General features: G+C 48.6%; 1 protein-coding gene across 4 annotated transcripts in view; it reads right to left on the reverse strand.

Moving 5' to 3' along the window:
* Slc35f3 (solute carrier family 35 member F3) overlaps nucleotides 1-17454 on the reverse strand; it is a 225422-nt gene that overhangs the window by 68303 nt on the left and 139665 nt on the right. For all 4 annotated transcript variants that reach the window (XM_041650716.1, XM_041650717.1, XM_041650715.1 and 1 more), the window contains one exon: nucleotides 1363-1687. In XM_041650716.1, coding sequence (XP_041506650.1) covers nucleotides 1363-1687 — 325 coding nt within the window. The remainder of the gene's footprint in view (nucleotides 1-1362; nucleotides 1688-17454) is intronic.

Consider the following 17454-nt stretch of genomic DNA (forward strand, 5'->3'; position numbering starts at 1 on the left):
AAGGGCGCCAGTGCTAATTCTGAGGACACAACCGGAGAGTCCTCATAAAAAGTCTGGCTCCAGCTGAGGCTCCAGCATTCCTGTTCCAGTGCCCTCCTTCCTCATCTGGTAACTTCTAAGCGTGACGTCAGGCAGGTCTGAGATGTGTAGCGGGTGCTCCTTGGGGTTGGCAGCTGTGCGGATTAGTTTTCCTGTTTCTGTTCTTGCTTTTCCAAACTGACACAAGCTAGAGTCATCTGGGCAGAGGGGGCCTCAGCTGAGGAAATGCCTCCATCAGACTGACCTGTGGGCAAGCCCTCGGGGGCATTTTTCTCGGCTGATGGTTGGAACAGGAGAGCCCAGTGGCACTGTAGGCTGTGCTACCCCATAGGAAAGTGGTGCCGGGTGCTACAAGAAAGTAGACTGAGCAAGCCATGGGAGGACAGCCAATATGCACCAGTCCTCATGGTCTCTGCTGCTTTAGTTCCTGCCTCCAGGTTCCTGCCTTGAGTTTCCGCCCTGGATTCTCACAGCGAAAGAGGGTATGTGACCCAGATAAATGGTCTCCTCTCCTAAGCTGGTTTTAGCCAGTGTTTTATCATAGGACAGCAACTTCAAGAGGACATGTGATGGATGGATAGGGTATGCTAGGAGGAAGGTGATGGGGATGGAAGGGAGGGCGGGTGTAGACTTTCAGCTCTTGCTCAGTCCCAGAGACGGATGAAAGGCAGGTTTCCTGTGTCTGTACTGTCGTCCTAGCCAACAGTCGTTCTTGAGGTGTTTCGGGCTAAGACAGACGGGCCAGTCCTTGGACAAAGCCCATGCCAGACAAAGAGCAACTACAAGGTATGCTCTTGATGGAACACCATCGGCTTGGCTCTCAGAAAGGTTTGGGTGCTTGCGGCATGGCAAGGTGTGAGTCATCACGGTATATAGTCCACTAACTGCACTCATGTCCACCATACAGATGAGGAAAACCCATGTCGGGAACTGGAAAGAGGCTAAGGAAGGGAAGCGAGCTGCAGGAAGATCCCAAGCACCTGGTTCCCGGAAGTTTCATCCTTACACCAGCCTGGCTTCATTCGCCTTGCCTGAGTGAGCTCTGCTTCCGTTTCTACACCTCCGAGACCTGCCACAGCTATTTCTAAAGATGGTGCCTATTCCCTATTGCATGGAAATGGACTACTAAGGTGCAGGACTAGAGGTGGAGAGTGGAGGCTTCATCATAGAAGGCAGAGAAAATTCTGACCTCAACGGCACAACACAACAGCTGCATTTATTGCGGTGTCCCACCCTTGGTCCCTCCCACTGGCCAGCAGCGCTAGCCTCCAGGGTCAGCTCAGCAGCCCCAGGTGAGTGATCTTCAATGTAAGAATCCCTTACCTGTATCTCTGTTTCACAGACTGCTTCTCTGTGGACTTGCACACGTGCCCTGCGTAGTACAACGGGAAGAACAGAAAGTTCCAGTTGGTGGCGAACCAAGTCAGGGTGAAGGGTGCATCGAAAGTCTTGAAAGTCAGTCTGGCGAGCTGCGTGGAGCCGGCCCAGGAGGCACACACGCAGAACACGACAGCCACGCCCCAGAAGACCTTCCTCAGCTGCTTTTGAGAGCATGTCCAGTGGTGCCGGTTCGTCCTTCCGCCAGCCTCTGTCCCAGCTGGTGCCTGGGCCTCTGCAGGGCCCGGGGGCTCCCGGGGGCGCTCCTCCCCTGAAGAAGAGAAGGGGTGTTAGCTGGGTCTGCAGACTTCTGGCTGAAACAACAGTTGAATCCCTGGCAACCATGTTTGGACAGGGATGTGGAGTGCTGGGCAATGCTCTGAACTGCAGCTAGAAGATGTATGCCACGTTTCCTACCCTGGAGAGTGTTGGTCCACAGGAAGGGATCCCCTAGGCCACGACCTATCAACATCTTTTAATTCTGCCCTGGGCGCCTTTTAGAATGGCAAACTCTTAGACTCCACCCCAAACTCCCGACTCAGACCTGACTTCAACAGGTGATCTCCCTGATGGGTTTGAGCAACACACTTCCAGCACTTTGAGACACTGAAGCATGAGGTCTCGTGTGTCACGGGGTAACAATGAACTTGCTATGAAGTTGAGGATGACCTTGAACTCCTGATACTCCTGCTTACACCTCCCTGGGGCTGGGATTACAGCTGTTTGTCATCACCTCTAGGTTATGAAACACTAGGGATTGAACCCACAGTTTCAGGTTGCAGACTACTCCGCTACACTTTGTGAAGATGCATCACTGCAATTGGCTTAATAAAGAGCTGAATGGCCAATAGCTAGGCAGGAAGAGGTTAGGTGGGACATCTGGGGTCAGAGAGGTCTGGGGGAAGAAGAAAGGCAGAGTCACCAGCCAGAGGCAGAGGAAGTAGCAAGGGTAGTACAGAGCATAGGGAACCGAACCATGTCAAAGGACATAGATTTAAAAATGTGGGTAAATTTAAGTTAAAAGAACTAGTTAGGAACAAACCTAAGCTAAGTCTGGGCTTTCATAATTACTAATGCCTCCATGTCATTATTTGTGAGTTATTGGCCCAAAGAAAAATGCCTCTATGACTTCATGCCTGCTAGGCAACCACTCTACTGAGTTACACGCATAGCCTTCTGTATGTATTTGTGGTGTTGGGAATGCAACCTGAGGCCTTGTAACGCTAGGCAAGTTCCTACCACTTAGCTGGAACCCCAGCATTCCCCACCATGTTTAATTTTGAAGCAGACTTTCCCTAAGTTAATCAGGTCAACCACGAACTTACTATAGCTCAGATTGGTCTTGGCTTTACCATCCTCCTGCCTCAGCTTTTTCAGGATTGGAATGATATGTGTGTGGCACCAGGTCTGGCTTTTGACCTCATTCATGTCAGGGAACATGTGTTTATGAGTTGCTGGGCTGTAATAGGGATTCCTTGTGGCGGGATGATGACGTCTAGAAGATACAGAACCTTGATGGATGCTCCTTTCTGCCTGGCCCAGAGAAGCGGGTGGTTTTCCTCGTGTTCTACACATGGAACCCAAAGAGCATTGCTTCCCCTTCCATTGACTCTAACCAGCTTCCTGAAGATGGCCTCCAGCCTCACCTCCAAGTTTCCCTAAAATGTCTTTGGCTCTGGGCAGCTTCTGTGTGAGCGACCATAGATATAGAAAGCTGTGTCACTTGGAAAAGTCAGACTGCAGCCCACAGTTGGGCTGGACCATCCTGTGTTCTCAAAGACCCAAGCAGGCAAGAGAGCCTGTGTCCAATATGATGTGGGAGTCCCCTCTGTGTGCTGTGATTACTATTAATGAATAAAGAAACTGCCTTGGCCTGTTGATAGGGCAGAACTTAGGTAGGTGGGGAAGACAGAACTGAATTCTGGGAGAAAGGAGGGTGGAGCCAGGGACGCCATGAAGCCACCACTGCCAGAGTAGACATGCTGAAACTTTGCTGGCAGGCCATGACCTCGTGGTGATGCACAGATGAATGAAGATGGGTTAGATTAAGATGTAAGAGTTAACCAATAAGAAGTTAGAGCTAATGGCCCAAGCAGTGATTTAATTAATGCAGCTTCTGTGTGGTTATTTCGGGGCTGAGCAGCCAGGCGGCCGGGAACCAACCAACCAGCCTCTCTCCCCCAACAGACAAATGCAGATATGTAGAACTTGTCTTCAGTACTATCTCCTTGGCACTTGGCTGGACGGAGAAAAACATTTGCTTAGAGGCCCTTGTCACAACAGGGCTATGAGAAATGGGCATCAAACACACGGGCTTTAACTCTTTGTATTTTGCTTAACCCCAACAGCCATTTAAACAATTCTAACTGAATGGAAGTTTGCAGGATTTCTGAAACATTTTATTTTTATGGGGCAAATATGAACTCAAGGTGACCAGTCTGCTGTATCTGTCTGAGCCTGCCCTGCCTCCCCAAAATGAATCAGGCAGTGGTGGCACACGCCTTTAATCCTAGCACCTAAGAGGCAGAGGCAGGTGGATCTCTGTTAGTTCAAGGCCAGCCTGGTCTACAAGAGCTAGTTCTAGGACAGTTAGGGTTATTACACAGAGAAATCCTTTCTTGAAAAAAAAAATCAACCTAAGTAAGACCATGGCTGGCCAAGGTCAGTCTCTCTTGTGTTTTAGTGATAGGTAGCTTAGCTCGGGTGGTAGAGAGCGTGCCTAGCATGTACGAGGCTCTGAGTTCCATTCTCAATGTTGTCCAAGCTGAGCTTTGGTGGCACATGCCTGTAATCCTAGCCCTTGGGAGCTAAAGGCAGTAGGATCAGAAGCCCAAGGTCCTTCCTGGCTATACAGTGAATGTGGAGCCAACCTGGGATGGATATATATCCTTCTGTTTCTGACATGCTCACGTCCTCGTGAGAAGACCCTGGGGGAATCACAGCCATGACTCCTATTCTCTCCTCTGTGCGACCCTGCAAGGGCCTTAGCATGGGGAGAGGCCCAAGAGGGAGACAAGAAGAACAGGTCCAGCTTCTTGCTTTGTACCTTCCCACCAGTGTTCTCTGACTTGGCTCACAGTGCATTCTCAAAACTGAAGGTGAATCCACTCCCGGCAATAGTACGATGGATTTAATTTCCCTGCTAGCGGTCAGGCTTGCCCAGCCCCTGCAGCCCTTCACTGTTGGTCCACTCAGAGTATGCCTCGCTATCTCTGTCATGAGCTCAGACTCAAAAGAACAATGGTGGAAATAAAGACAATGTCTGTTTAGAAAGAAAACACAGGTTCACGGTAAGACTCCCGAGGAGATAGCAGGCATTTACTGAGAACTCTAGCCTGCTTCTTCAACTGTGGTTTTCATTAGTGCAAGGGCAGCCGTCATGCTTGATTGGATTAAGAGACACCCAGAGCACTGCAGACGCACACCTTTGGGTGTGTCTGAGAAGGTGCTTCAGGAGATGACTGGCTGAAGGGGTAAACCCACCCTGAATGTGGGGTGGTGCCCGTCCATGGGTGGGGGTCTTGGACTGAGTGGAAAAAGTCAACTGTAAGCAGTGCCACACACCTCCTGACACCAAGCCTTTCCCACCATGATGGCCTGTGCCCCCCAAACCTTGACTTAAAATAGATCCTTCTTCTGTGAGACGCTTCTTGACAGGTATTGGGCCAAGAGTCGGGAAAGCAGTCAATAGGGCGGGGTGATCTTTCCGTCGCGGGGGACTAAGCAGATGCTGGGCAGTTTTATGAAGAGATAGACTGCCACCAGATCTCACGGTGTGTATGTGTGTGCGTGTGCATGCGTGTGTGTCCACGCGCGCGTGTGTGTGGCCAAAGGTGACATCAGTACCTTCCTCAGTCATTCTCCACCTTAGTTTTTGGACAGTCTCTCACTGAACCTGGAGCTCACTGATTCGGTGAGGCTGATGGAGCTGCAAGCCCTGGGATCCTCCTGTCTCTGTCTCAGCGCTGGGATTACAGATGCGTACTGCTGTGTCTGGCTTTGTTTTAGCTGGGAGCTGGAACTAGAACTCCAGTCCACATATTTGTGTGGTAAGCACTTGGACTGACAGAGCCACCTCCCCCATCCTCCCACCCGCCACTACCCAATTTCTGTGCCACTAAAACACTTCTCCGGATCTAGCTACTCCCTAGCTTTGTAATGGCTCCAAGTCCTCTCACCAAGGGAGTATTACCAGTTACAAATGAAATGAAGATGCTCAACAACCAACTCAGCATGATAGCCTCTATAAACAATACCGCTAAGTTAGAACTATCTTTTCCCATGAGTAACACAGGCAACGGCATTCCAGCTAGATGGGTTCTGCAGCTGAATAAGTCTAGAGAACGCTGAATGGAGGCAAGCTGCAGGAATAGTCAAGGTTAACAGACAATGTGAGTCACCGCGCTCGGCAGAGATGTGACCCTTGTGTTGGGAACCTGGGACACACTCTGGATAAGACTTACAAAGAGTAATAGACAAGGGCCCACCAACCTCATCTAATTGCGCCGAGTCTTGAAGTCCTTCTCATTGTGTGTCTGTTCGTGTGTGTGTACCTGCGCATGTATGTGTGTACCTGTGCATGTGTGCGTATGCTGGAAGTCAATTTTGAGTGCCATTTCTCAGGTATAGTTCATCTTGTTTTTGAGACAGGGTCTCTCAGTGGCCTGGAGCTCACTGATTTGGCTAGGCTGGCTGGTCCGTGAGTCCCAGGGATCTTTCTCTACCTCCTCAGTGTTGAGATTACAAGCGTGGGCCATCATGTCCATCTTTATTTTATTTTAATTTTTTACATATAAATGTGTGTGATGTGTGCACACATGTTTATGAGAGTTCTCCTGTGTGTATGTGTGTATGCACGCATACACACACATGCAGAGGCCCAAGGTTGACACTGGGTATCTTCCTTTTCTTCTTTTTTTTTTTTTTTAAAAATGATTTACTTATTTTTATTTTGTGTGCATTTGGTGTTTTGCCTGCATGTATGTCTGTGTGAGGATGCTGGATCCTGGAGTTACAGACAGCTGTGAGCTGCCATGTGGGTGCTGGGAATTGAACCCAGGTTCTCTGGAAGAGCAGTCAGTGCTCTTAACCACTGAGCCACCTCTCCAGTCTCTTGGGTGTCTTTCTCAATTGGGCTCCACCTTTACTCTGTATATTGAGGTGTGGTCTCTCATGCAGCCTGGAGCTCACCTACTCTGCTAGTCTGGCTAGCCAGCTCGCTCTGGCAATTTCTCTGTTTCCCATGTGCCAGAATGACAGGCAGGCTGCCAGGCCCACCCAATTTTTATGTGAGTTCTGGGGATCTGAGCTCTAGTCCACACGCTTGCATGGCAAGAGCTTTCCCCACTAAGCCACCTTCCCAGGTCCCACGTCTTAACACGGGCTTGAACTCAGGTACTCGGGCTTGTGTGGCTGGTACCTTCCCATTCGAAACACCTCCCCAGCTCCCACACAACCTACTCTTACTACTTTCTACTACTATAAATAAAAATATCTGTTATTATGTGACAAAATACTAAGAAGTGGAAGGAAAAGCCATCTGTGGTCATCTCAGCACCCAGAGCTGCCACGGCCCATAGGTGGCTGCATTCTGCAGAGGCTTTGGTTGGAGCGGCACACAGGGGTCTCTCCAGACCTGTGCCTCTGCCACCCACTAACACATCCACATGGCAAACATGGGATTCCATCATGTTCCTATTCCACATTTAACCAAACATACCACAGCATGGACTTTATCCTACATCCCGCGAGCATGTCAATCATCCAGGGAAGCAATGGGAAGCATGGACACCGAGCCCAGAGCACTGGGTGGACTGTGGTCAAGTATAAAACACCATCCCTGTACTTAAGAAACTCTGGGAGTTACAAAAATATTTACAGAACACTTATATGCAAAATGGCAGTTCTGTATCACGCCAGGTACCTGAAGGGGAATCTGAAGCTTCATCCGAGATCGGTGAGATGGAAGGCTACAGGAGGTCAAGAACAATTGTGATTTGCCCCCAGGACATTGCACAAGGTCATGAGCTTGGAGACTTGCTGCCACTTGTCACCTGTGATGTTCAGTCATGCAAAGGGAGACACCATCAGACTGGCTGAAGGACACATGGCGCCCCTTCCTCCAGAGTCTTCCCACCCTGTTCAGTGAAGGAAGAGGGGGAAACGGAGCCAACTTAGCTGAGAACGAACGCAGGGCAGAGTGGGAACGTGCTCAGCAGCTGCACTTTGCTCTCCAGCATTTGAGTGGGAGAAAATGCATCTCGCTGTGTGCTGTGTTCAGGGTTGGGGTGAATGAGCTGCCCAGGTGATGCTGGGACAGGGTAGCTCAGGTAGGAGCTACAATGGGGGCAGCATCCCTCTTTGCTGCCCCTCCTGTCAAGTCTGTGAAACTTTAAGAAGGCTTTACTTCCCCAGAACGACAAGGCGAGTTCTCTCTATCTCTGTCTCTTTTTCGTGTGTGTGTGTGTGTGTGTGTGTGTGTGTGTGTGTACGTACAAGGGGGCATGCTCTTCTGCACAATGGATCTTCCTCGTACTCAAGAGTCACCCCAAGCTGGCAGTGCTGAGGGCTGCCTCCCACACAGACACACCCTGAGACTGTCTTCTCTGAAGGATTTATAGAGGGTTTAGCCTTTCTGATCATTCTGGTCAGGCAGAACCCGTACCTGGGGGCAACGCCATGAGCCTGGGCCATGAGGGGTGAGTCGGAGGGATGTCTCAGGCACTAGCCCATTGGGGCACCAAGGAACACCCTTCATGTTGGGAGATGTCTATAACTTTCCCCAGAGAAAATGATAAATTGGGTGACTTTTTGTCTTTCTAGTGGAAGAAAGTGAGATTGGACAGTCATTTGGTGGCTTCTAAAACATCCCATAAAATGAAACTCTGTGAACTTCTGAGAGAACACAACAAATTATCTGACAAACTCTCTGTTTCACTCAGGCATGGCATCAATGAGGCCAAAGACGGCGACCTGAGACCTCCACAGTCACGAGTCCAAATGAACCCTTCCTTTGAGCTGCTAATAGTGCACATTTTATTTCAGCAACTGGAAAGATAATTAGCACAACTGCCACTCAAGGAGCAGACCCTTGCTGGAGTGTGCCCTCATCCTCACTTCCTCAGGGGTCTCCTGATAACCCCCGAATGGCTCAGTGGCATTGCCTCAGGGGTTTAAGACAAGCCTGGACTTACAGAACCCAGAGCCAGTTCTGATCTGTGAGGAGCTCCACGTCAGGCCATCCACACCTTGGAGGAAGCTTGGTGCCTGTTCTGGGAGGGAGTGTGTAGCGGTTCTTGCCCCAGACATGTGAGCTCCTTTGGATCAGTCTTAATCCACAGGCCCTGCTAGTCACGGCCTGTCCAGCAGGCTCGGGGCGGCACTATGTCTGAATGCAGGCAGGAGCTACAGAACTGCAGGGGTGCAGGTGCTGCTTCTGACCTTCACATGCACCCAGAAAATGAGCAACTCCTCTGATTAAAGTCGGGGAGTCTAGAACCTTAGACTCCAGGCTGTTGGGACTCTTAGGACAAATGCGGGTTAACAGTGGGCAGATTATATGCAGGACTGCCCCTCCAGGAAGCAGTCTTCGGACCCTTCAGAAAGGAACACCTGGCCAACTGTGCTCCACATGACAGTGTGGGCACCATGCCAGGCAGACACCCCTAGCCCTCTACTTTTGGTTGGCTGGAATACCAGATGGAAAAGATAAAAGAATAGAGTAAACTTACAGCTGAAGGCACAGGCCACTGAGCTTTTTATCTCGAACTGAAAATGCTGGTTTCCTAAACTTCCTGCCAGTTCCCAGTGAGAAACAGTGGCATCGACAAGACAAGAGCGAACTTGCTGGTGAGGGGTGAAGTGGGGTTGGCCTTCGAGTGTTGAACATGACCTCCCAGGTTCACTCTCCTCCACAGGATGGGCCTGGTACACCTTGGGAGTGGCATAGCACAGTTTGCCTAGAGCCTGGAGGTTTTCACACACACACACACACACACACACACACCCCACACACATACACACACATACACACCACACACACCACACACATACACACACATACACAGACACTACACACACAGGTATACACATACACACACATCACACACACCACACACAGGTATACACATACACACACATCACACACACCACACACATATACACATACACACACATACACACATACCACACACACATACACACACCACATACACATATACGTATATACATATACACACACATACACACACCACACACATACACACATCACACACACACACCACACACATACCACACACACCACACATACCACAAACACACACAATCTATCATTCTGGTAGCTACAATATCTCTCCCTGATGTCTGTCTGGCTTCAGCCTCTCTTTGGGATTGTTTATGGTCCTTTTTTGTTTTGTTTTGTTTTTATTTTTGCACTACCTTGTCATCTAGAGTCTCATCTCTCAGCTCCCTGATGTTAAAGCCACGGAACAAGCTGGAGTTGTGCTGTGGGCCTTACTGATCAAAACTGCCCCCACTGCACGTCGGCAAGCAGACACAGGCACCTGCTTGCTCACGCCCACGCACCTCAGTCGCCGTTTGTCCCAGTCTGTCCCTGTCTGGGTCACCCAGAGTGCTACTCTTTGACTCTGGTTATGTTGGCAAAAGGCTTCAATCAGATACGCCAATCTCTTAATGAGTCAGCCACTTGCTGGATTCATGGAATATTCCTGCTCAGAGAGAGGCTGAGGGAAGATCTGATCTGGGGAGAGAGACAGTGGGTGCCCAGAGGCCAAAGTGTCACGTCTGATATATTAATTAGCGACTTTGGCGGGGGAGGAGAGGAAGATTGGTATCCTGACACCTCACCCTGTGTTCCTCCTTCTAGACCCTTCCCCCAAGGAACACGATGTCTTAACCAGTGGGAAAGCCTCACTCGCCAAAAAGGCTTTTAAGAATTAAATCCCTCTCTTGGCTCCCTCTGCAGAGCTATTCTGAACCCGTTCCCACCTCTTCAGGCTTTCGTCTGCATCCATCATCTGTGGCAGACGAAAACTCCACTTCCTACATCGCAAAGATCAAAGTACCCCGCGCAGGTCTTGAGATCTCCCGCCTCCGCATTGCACTGCCTCTTTGCCCACCATCTCTTCATCTCTTCCCCGCTCCCTTGCAGGACAGGGCTCGCAGCCCTGCTTCCTCTCTACCTGTTTTTCCCTCCTGTGACCCTCTTCCTCCTCCAGGCCAGGCACCTCGCCCTGGGGGCCTATTAAAGAATCAGCCATATGTTTCCCTTCGAGATACTACAGCTCCCAACTGCTCATGCTAAGGCCCTTACACTGCCCAGCTGGCAATTGCTCTTCCATCCCAAGCCAGGCTACTCACCCTCTCACCCACTTCCTTTGTGGTCTTCATGGCACCACGTCATGGCGTCCTCTGAAGCACCGGTTTAGACCTCTCTGTCTCCCACCAGCATTTCAGACACAGGAGGCCATCAGAACTCTGCATTTGCCCATTCGTTGCCAATGACCTGGTTTTCTTTCTGGCTTTGTCACCTGTCTCCCTCCACCTGCCCCTGCATGCACTACTGAGACCTCAGAGTAGTTTAAATTCTACCCCTACCTTGCTATCAAAGAGGGGTGTAGGGGTGCCCCTTCCTCTCTCTGCTGTGACTGCTAGCAGCATCTCCATCCCCTGAGACATTCAGTCTTCCAGGCCTCTTTGGCACAAGCTCCATTCTTAGCTCTCTGCTCAGTTCTGGCACCTTGATTTGTTGATGGGTCCTCTGTCCTGTCCTCATCCTGCTGTGCGCATGGGGGAGGGGCAAGTTACAGTGGTTAGGATGTGGATGCTCCTGGTGACAGTCTCAGTGTGTTACCTACCTACTCAATGTGCACCACACGCTGTCCCTCACACTCATGCCAGGAGCCACATGAAGACCTCTGCACAGGGATGCTAGGAACACTGGATGAGGCAGCCCATGTCCAGACTCACAGCAAACAGGAGGCAATGTCACCACCGAATCTAAGCCAAGCAACTCATGCTTGGACCTCTACAGTCAGTGCCGCATCTCCAGTAACTTCTCTCTAGCAGGCATTCTCTTCTGATTGTGTGTGCATGCATGTGTAGGAGATGTGCATGCATGTGTGTGCATGGTACGTGTAGAGGCCAGAGGTCAATGTCAGGTGTTTTCTTCAATAGCTTGCTGTTGTTGTTGTTATTATTATTATCATCATTATTAATTTGAGATAAGTTTTCCACTGAACCTGGAGATCACATATTTACTATGACTTGATGGCCAGTGAACCCCAGGGGTCAGTTAGGGAGTTCCCACCTCCCTGGCTCTGGGAAAGTAGGTACATGACTCCATACCCAGCTTTTTATATAGTTTCTGGGAATCAAATTCAGTTTCTCATGCTTGGGTGATGACCATTTTACCAAGTAAGTCATCTCTTCAGCCCATCCAGCAGGTATCCTCAAAGTTTTTCCATTGTAGCTTCAATCACACACACACACATACACACACACAGAGAAATAGACACACACACATAAACACACACAGAGAGAAACACACATACAGAGAGACACACAGACACACACATACAGAGAGACACACAGACACACACACAGACACACACACAGACACACACACACATGTAAAAGAATCAACTAGCTTACTTCACTTGATCTACTTGGCGGTCTTTAGTCTGCCCTGGTTCTCTGTTAAGGACTACTTACTCACTGTGGCTGATGAAGCAGGTTCAGGATCCAGGCTGAGCATCTCTGCTATGCTCGTCTGTCTTATTTTTCCAAACTCTCCTTCTCCTCATCCCTGACTCCTCTTCTTGCCTGCTTCAATACTCTCTCCCCGTGGAGTCCAGTGACCAGGTTACCCAGAGTCTGCCTTCACCTCTCTGCTTCCTCTCCAAACCTTTAGTAAACTTAAGCTGTGGCCACCGAGTGCCCTTTCTCCCGATCTATGGAGCTCCCTCTGCCAGCAACTCTGTCTTATTCCCTACCACCTGTGGCAGCCATGGACAAAGGCCATGTCTTGTGCACACCGCCCCAATCACAGTCCCAGGCCAGGCAAGTGAATGCGTGTGCACCTACTGTCCTAAGCCTGATGAGAAGACGGCCCCCAAGGAGGATTTGGAGGCCACATATGGGCTTTGCACTAAATGGTCTTGTTGGCTTATGTCATTTCCCAAAGAAGAGGGCACGGTGGCAAGAGAGAACTGTGGGCCATGTGAGTCTCAGGCAGATATGAGTTTACTCTTTGCTGGAATGTACCATTTGTTCTATAATTCTTCCATGGACAATCAAGAGATATCAATGGATAATATTTATTTGCTTATCTATTTATCTATCTAGTCATCTATCATCAATTTATTCTCTATCTATCTATCCATTATCTATCTATCTATCTATCTATCTATCATCTATCTATCTATCTATCTATCTATCTATCTATCTATCTATCACATGGTATATGTGTGGTGGTAAATGCTCATGTGTTTGTGCAGGTGTGGACACAGAGGTCGAGGAAGATTCTGGATATCTGGCTCTGTCACTCTCTACCTTATTCCCTTGAGACAGGTGAACAGCATGCAAGTTCACGTGATCCTCTTGCCAACACTCCACATAACTCTGGGGGTACATGCATGCAAACAGACATTCAAGAATTTTTACATGGGTACTGGGGATTTGAATTCATGTTTACAGGCTTACATAGTGAGCACTCTTACTCAGTGTAAACCCATCAACAGGGACTCTATTCAACTACCACCTGACATGGAAATTCTTGCATACACTAGATAATAGATTGGATTAGCATATACATGTCCTTATTTCTAGCCTAGGACTAGCTAACTAGATGCTGCTCTTTGGGTTCAGAGAGCTTTTGCCAAGAATCCTCTCACACTGACTCAGAAGCATTGGACCTACAGAGGTATTGGTGTTGAGCATTTTAGCATGAGGCTTTCCCTGTATTATGACATGAATCTGAAATAACTCCACAAGTCCAGGTTTTGAAAGCTTAACCCCCAGCTGGTGACGCCATTTTAAAAGCTTCTGGAAACTCTGGGGGGTGAGGGATAGGTAGAAAAAGCAGGTGGTGGCGATCTTTGGGGGTCTTGTTATTTCTTACACATCCTGACCTAGTCTCTGCTTCTGTCTGCTGTGGTGTGAGCTGTCCTCCACAGCATACTCCTGCAGCCATGATGTTCTGCTCTAGTGCACAGGGCCCAAAGGCCACAGGCTGGTTCAGTTAGCCAGACCTGCTCTGGGGCAGCTGAGGAGGCCTCTCAGCCCTGGGGCAGAGGCAGCAAGAGTGTCATCACCAGTGGCTGCCAATCCTGGAAGCCTGGCTGGGGATCCCGACCATTGAGTCAACCGCAGTAGGCGCCTCAGGGGAGTACACATTCACTTAGGCTCATGTAAGTATTGCTTCTCAAAAGAAACCCAGATGTTTGAAAGTCTTTGGCATCTGGATCCAAGCCCACTGGCTTTCTAACTGCATGACCTCACATGAAGGGTCCTGGGAGCCTCAGGCTCCTTGTCTGTAAAATGGTTCAGCAGTGCTCAGCCTCTAAAGGAGGAACTGGGCTAAAGAACAAGCTTCTAAGGCTGCCATCTGTAATCAGGCGGTCTTCATCTATCATTCTTAGTACAGGATAGCCGTGGAGATCTGTAGTCTCAGCATTGAGGAAAGCCGAGACAGGAAGATCATGAGTTCCAGGCTAGCCTGGGCTACATAGAAGGAGCTCATCTCAAACCCAAACAAAACAAACAAACAAACAAAAAGACCCACCAGGCTGGGAGATAGCTCAGTTAGTAAAGTGTTTGTCAGGACCTGAGTTTAATCTTCCAGAACCCATGTTAAAGATAAGCAATAAATCTGGACACAGTGGCGTTCATTTGTAATCTCACTGCTGGGGAAAATCCCTGGGGCTCGCTGGCCCCGCCAGTTAGTTTAGCTAAATCAGTGAGATTCAGGAAATTAAGAGACTCTGACTCGAAAATAAGGTGCACAAAAACACAACACAATAAGACAACAACAACAAAAGCAAGGTAGATGGCACAGTACCTAAGGAAATATGCTTAAGGTTAACCTGCCTTCAACATACACGTGTGTGTTCAAGCCCTAGCATGCACACGCAAACGCGCGCGCGCGCGCGCACACACACACACACACACACACACACGCAAGCCCATACTAACATCCTGCCCCATCCCATGAAACAATTCACACTAAAAGCCACAATCAACAAGACAGAAAAACTAAAAGCAAACAGTTAACAGTAAAAATCTCAAAACTAAATCAAAAGTCTCATCGCACAACATAAACTGTTATTGTCATTTTTTAAAGGAAACATCACTTCAGTTTTATACAAAAGAAATTATTCCGGAAAGCGTGAGTCACTCTGCCGTGTAAGGGCTGAGCACTAAACCCTGTCCATTCTCCATCACGGTCTCTCTTGTTTCCACGGTGCTGACAGTCGGACTCCTAGGGGACTTCATTGCATTGTTCTCCACTATCAATTCTCATTGAATGTGATTTTATTGACCATGAATTAGCTGATTGTGAATACAGATGATAGTAGTAATTGCTGCTTTACTAGAGACATGCTATTGATCAATACTCAGCTTTGTCTCCTGACAGGAAAGCCAGGAACGGAGTATGGAAACAAGAGACATTGCTGGAGATGTGTGGCCAGAAGCCATTTTTCAAGCCTCTATCCTACCCCCCACCAGAGGGCCAGCTTCACCTCTCTTCCTTCTTCAGGGCCAACACACACCGTTTCCTTTGCCCGAAGTACTTCTTCTGCCCTCCGTGTCTAACAGATTTTCCTCACATCCCCTGGCCGCTGTGGTAAAACCTCTACCTCACAGAACTTCCTCCCCAGGAAGGCTACATCTTCAAAAAGGCCTCCACTCGGAAGGTCTGTTCCCCAGAAAGCTTCCTTTCAGAAACATCGATTCAGAAGTCTGTTCTCCTCAAGAATTCTTCCTCCTCAGAAAAAGCCTCAGCTCAAGACAGAAGCCTCTTCAAAAAGATATCCAGAGAGGAAAGGCCTCCTTAGAGGGTCTTTTTAAAAATGGCTACCTCCTCATGCCTTCCCCTTAGAGAAGCCACCTCCTCCTCAGAAGAGCTCATCAGAAAGGCCTCCTAAGAGGATTTTCTCAAAATGTCCTCCTGTCAGAAAGGCCTCTCCTCTGTGCCTTCTCCTCAGAGAAGGCTTCCTCCTCAGAGAAAGCCGCCTCCTCCTCAGCCTCCTCCTTCTTCCTCCTCAGAAGAACATCTCATCAGGAAAGATTCCTCTCAGCCAGGCTTTCTCTTCAGGACTTTTCAGGGAAGCCTGATCTTAGAAGCCTGCCCCCGAGAGGCTCTCCCTTCCAGAAAGATCTCCTCTGTAGAAGGCTTCCTTCTCAGGAACACCTCTATAGATGCTCAGTTTTCAGATTTTTTTTTTTTGTGTGTGTGGCATTTTGTTCTTACTTCTTTGCCAGGATATATATATATATATATATATATATATATATGTGTGTGTGTGTGTGTGTGTGTGTGTGTGTGTGTGTATGTATACATATATATATTACCTTTTATCTGATAATTTATCTACTCATATATCTCTTTCAAGACAACGAAGCTAACATGGTTCATTTTCTTTTTCATTTTCAGGGACTTGCTCAGCAGACGCAGGACACAAGGTACAGAAAGATGAAGCATTTGTTGACCAGCGAAGTCACTTTGTCCATCTTTCTGCCTTTGAGTTCAACCAAGCATCGCATTTTCTATTTTGGTTTTATAGGCACCACATGCTGGTGCCTTCTTGCCGTCCCTCAGATGACACACTCCACAAGCTAATAAATATTCCTTTCCTGCTGCATTCCCTCCCCGTAGCCTCTAAGATGGGGACCACCTTGTCCTGTGTGTTCAAGGCAGAAGAAAGTGATTCAGAGGTTCCAAAAGATACCCACAGTATGCATATGGTTTAGAAAAAACAGACCTCAAACCAAGCTGGACAAAAATACCAAGGAAGAAAGCCAGGTCAGGAAACAGTAAGCTATGTGAGCCCAGACATAGGAGTAGGTCTGTCTGGCCCTGACCTTAGATTTCTCTTATACATGTACAGAGGCAAGATGTTTGTGGAACAAGATAGATGGCCTGCGGCTAGATGATTAACACCCCCTACACACACATGCATATACACAGACATACACATGCATATACACAGACACACACATGCATATACACACATGCACACTCACACACACATGCATACACACACACACATGCATATACACAGACACACACATGCATATACACACACACATGCATATACACACACATGCATATACACACACATGCACACTCACACACACATGCATATACACAGACACACACATGCATATACACAGACACACACATGCATATACACACATGCACACTCACACACATGCATATACACAGACATACACATGCATATACACACACATGCATATACACACATGCACACTCACACACATGCATATACACAGACATACACATGCATATACACACACACATGCATATACACACATGCACACTCACACCCACACATGCATATACACACACATGCACACTCACACACACATGCATATACACAGACATACACATGCATATACACACACACATGCACACTCACACCCACACATGCATATACACACACACATGCACACTCACACACACACATGCACACTCACACACAAAGCATCTACCGTGTTACTGTGTGTGATGGACAAGTCTAGGCATTGCCGTTCGCCTTTATCACATTTCCTTCCTCAGGCTTTACAGTCAGAGAAATCGAGGCTCGGGGTCCATGCAATATACCAGCCACACTATACAGGGGGCAGGGTCATCTTCCATCGCCCCGGTCTCCACACCACAACTTTGCAATGAGCCACCATCCTGCATGTAGAGGCGGCCATGATAAAGTGGGTGCCACCACAGGGTGAAGGAAAGACTTGTCTTTACCAAGGTAATGGGAGACGGTTCTCAGTTTC

Source organism: Microtus oregoni, unplaced genomic scaffold (genome assembly GCF_018167655.1).
Source record: "Microtus oregoni isolate MIOR12 unplaced genomic scaffold, Mior012 000004F_ref0000308, whole genome shotgun sequence".
NCBI lineage: Eukaryota > Metazoa > Chordata > Mammalia > Rodentia > Cricetidae > Microtus > Microtus oregoni.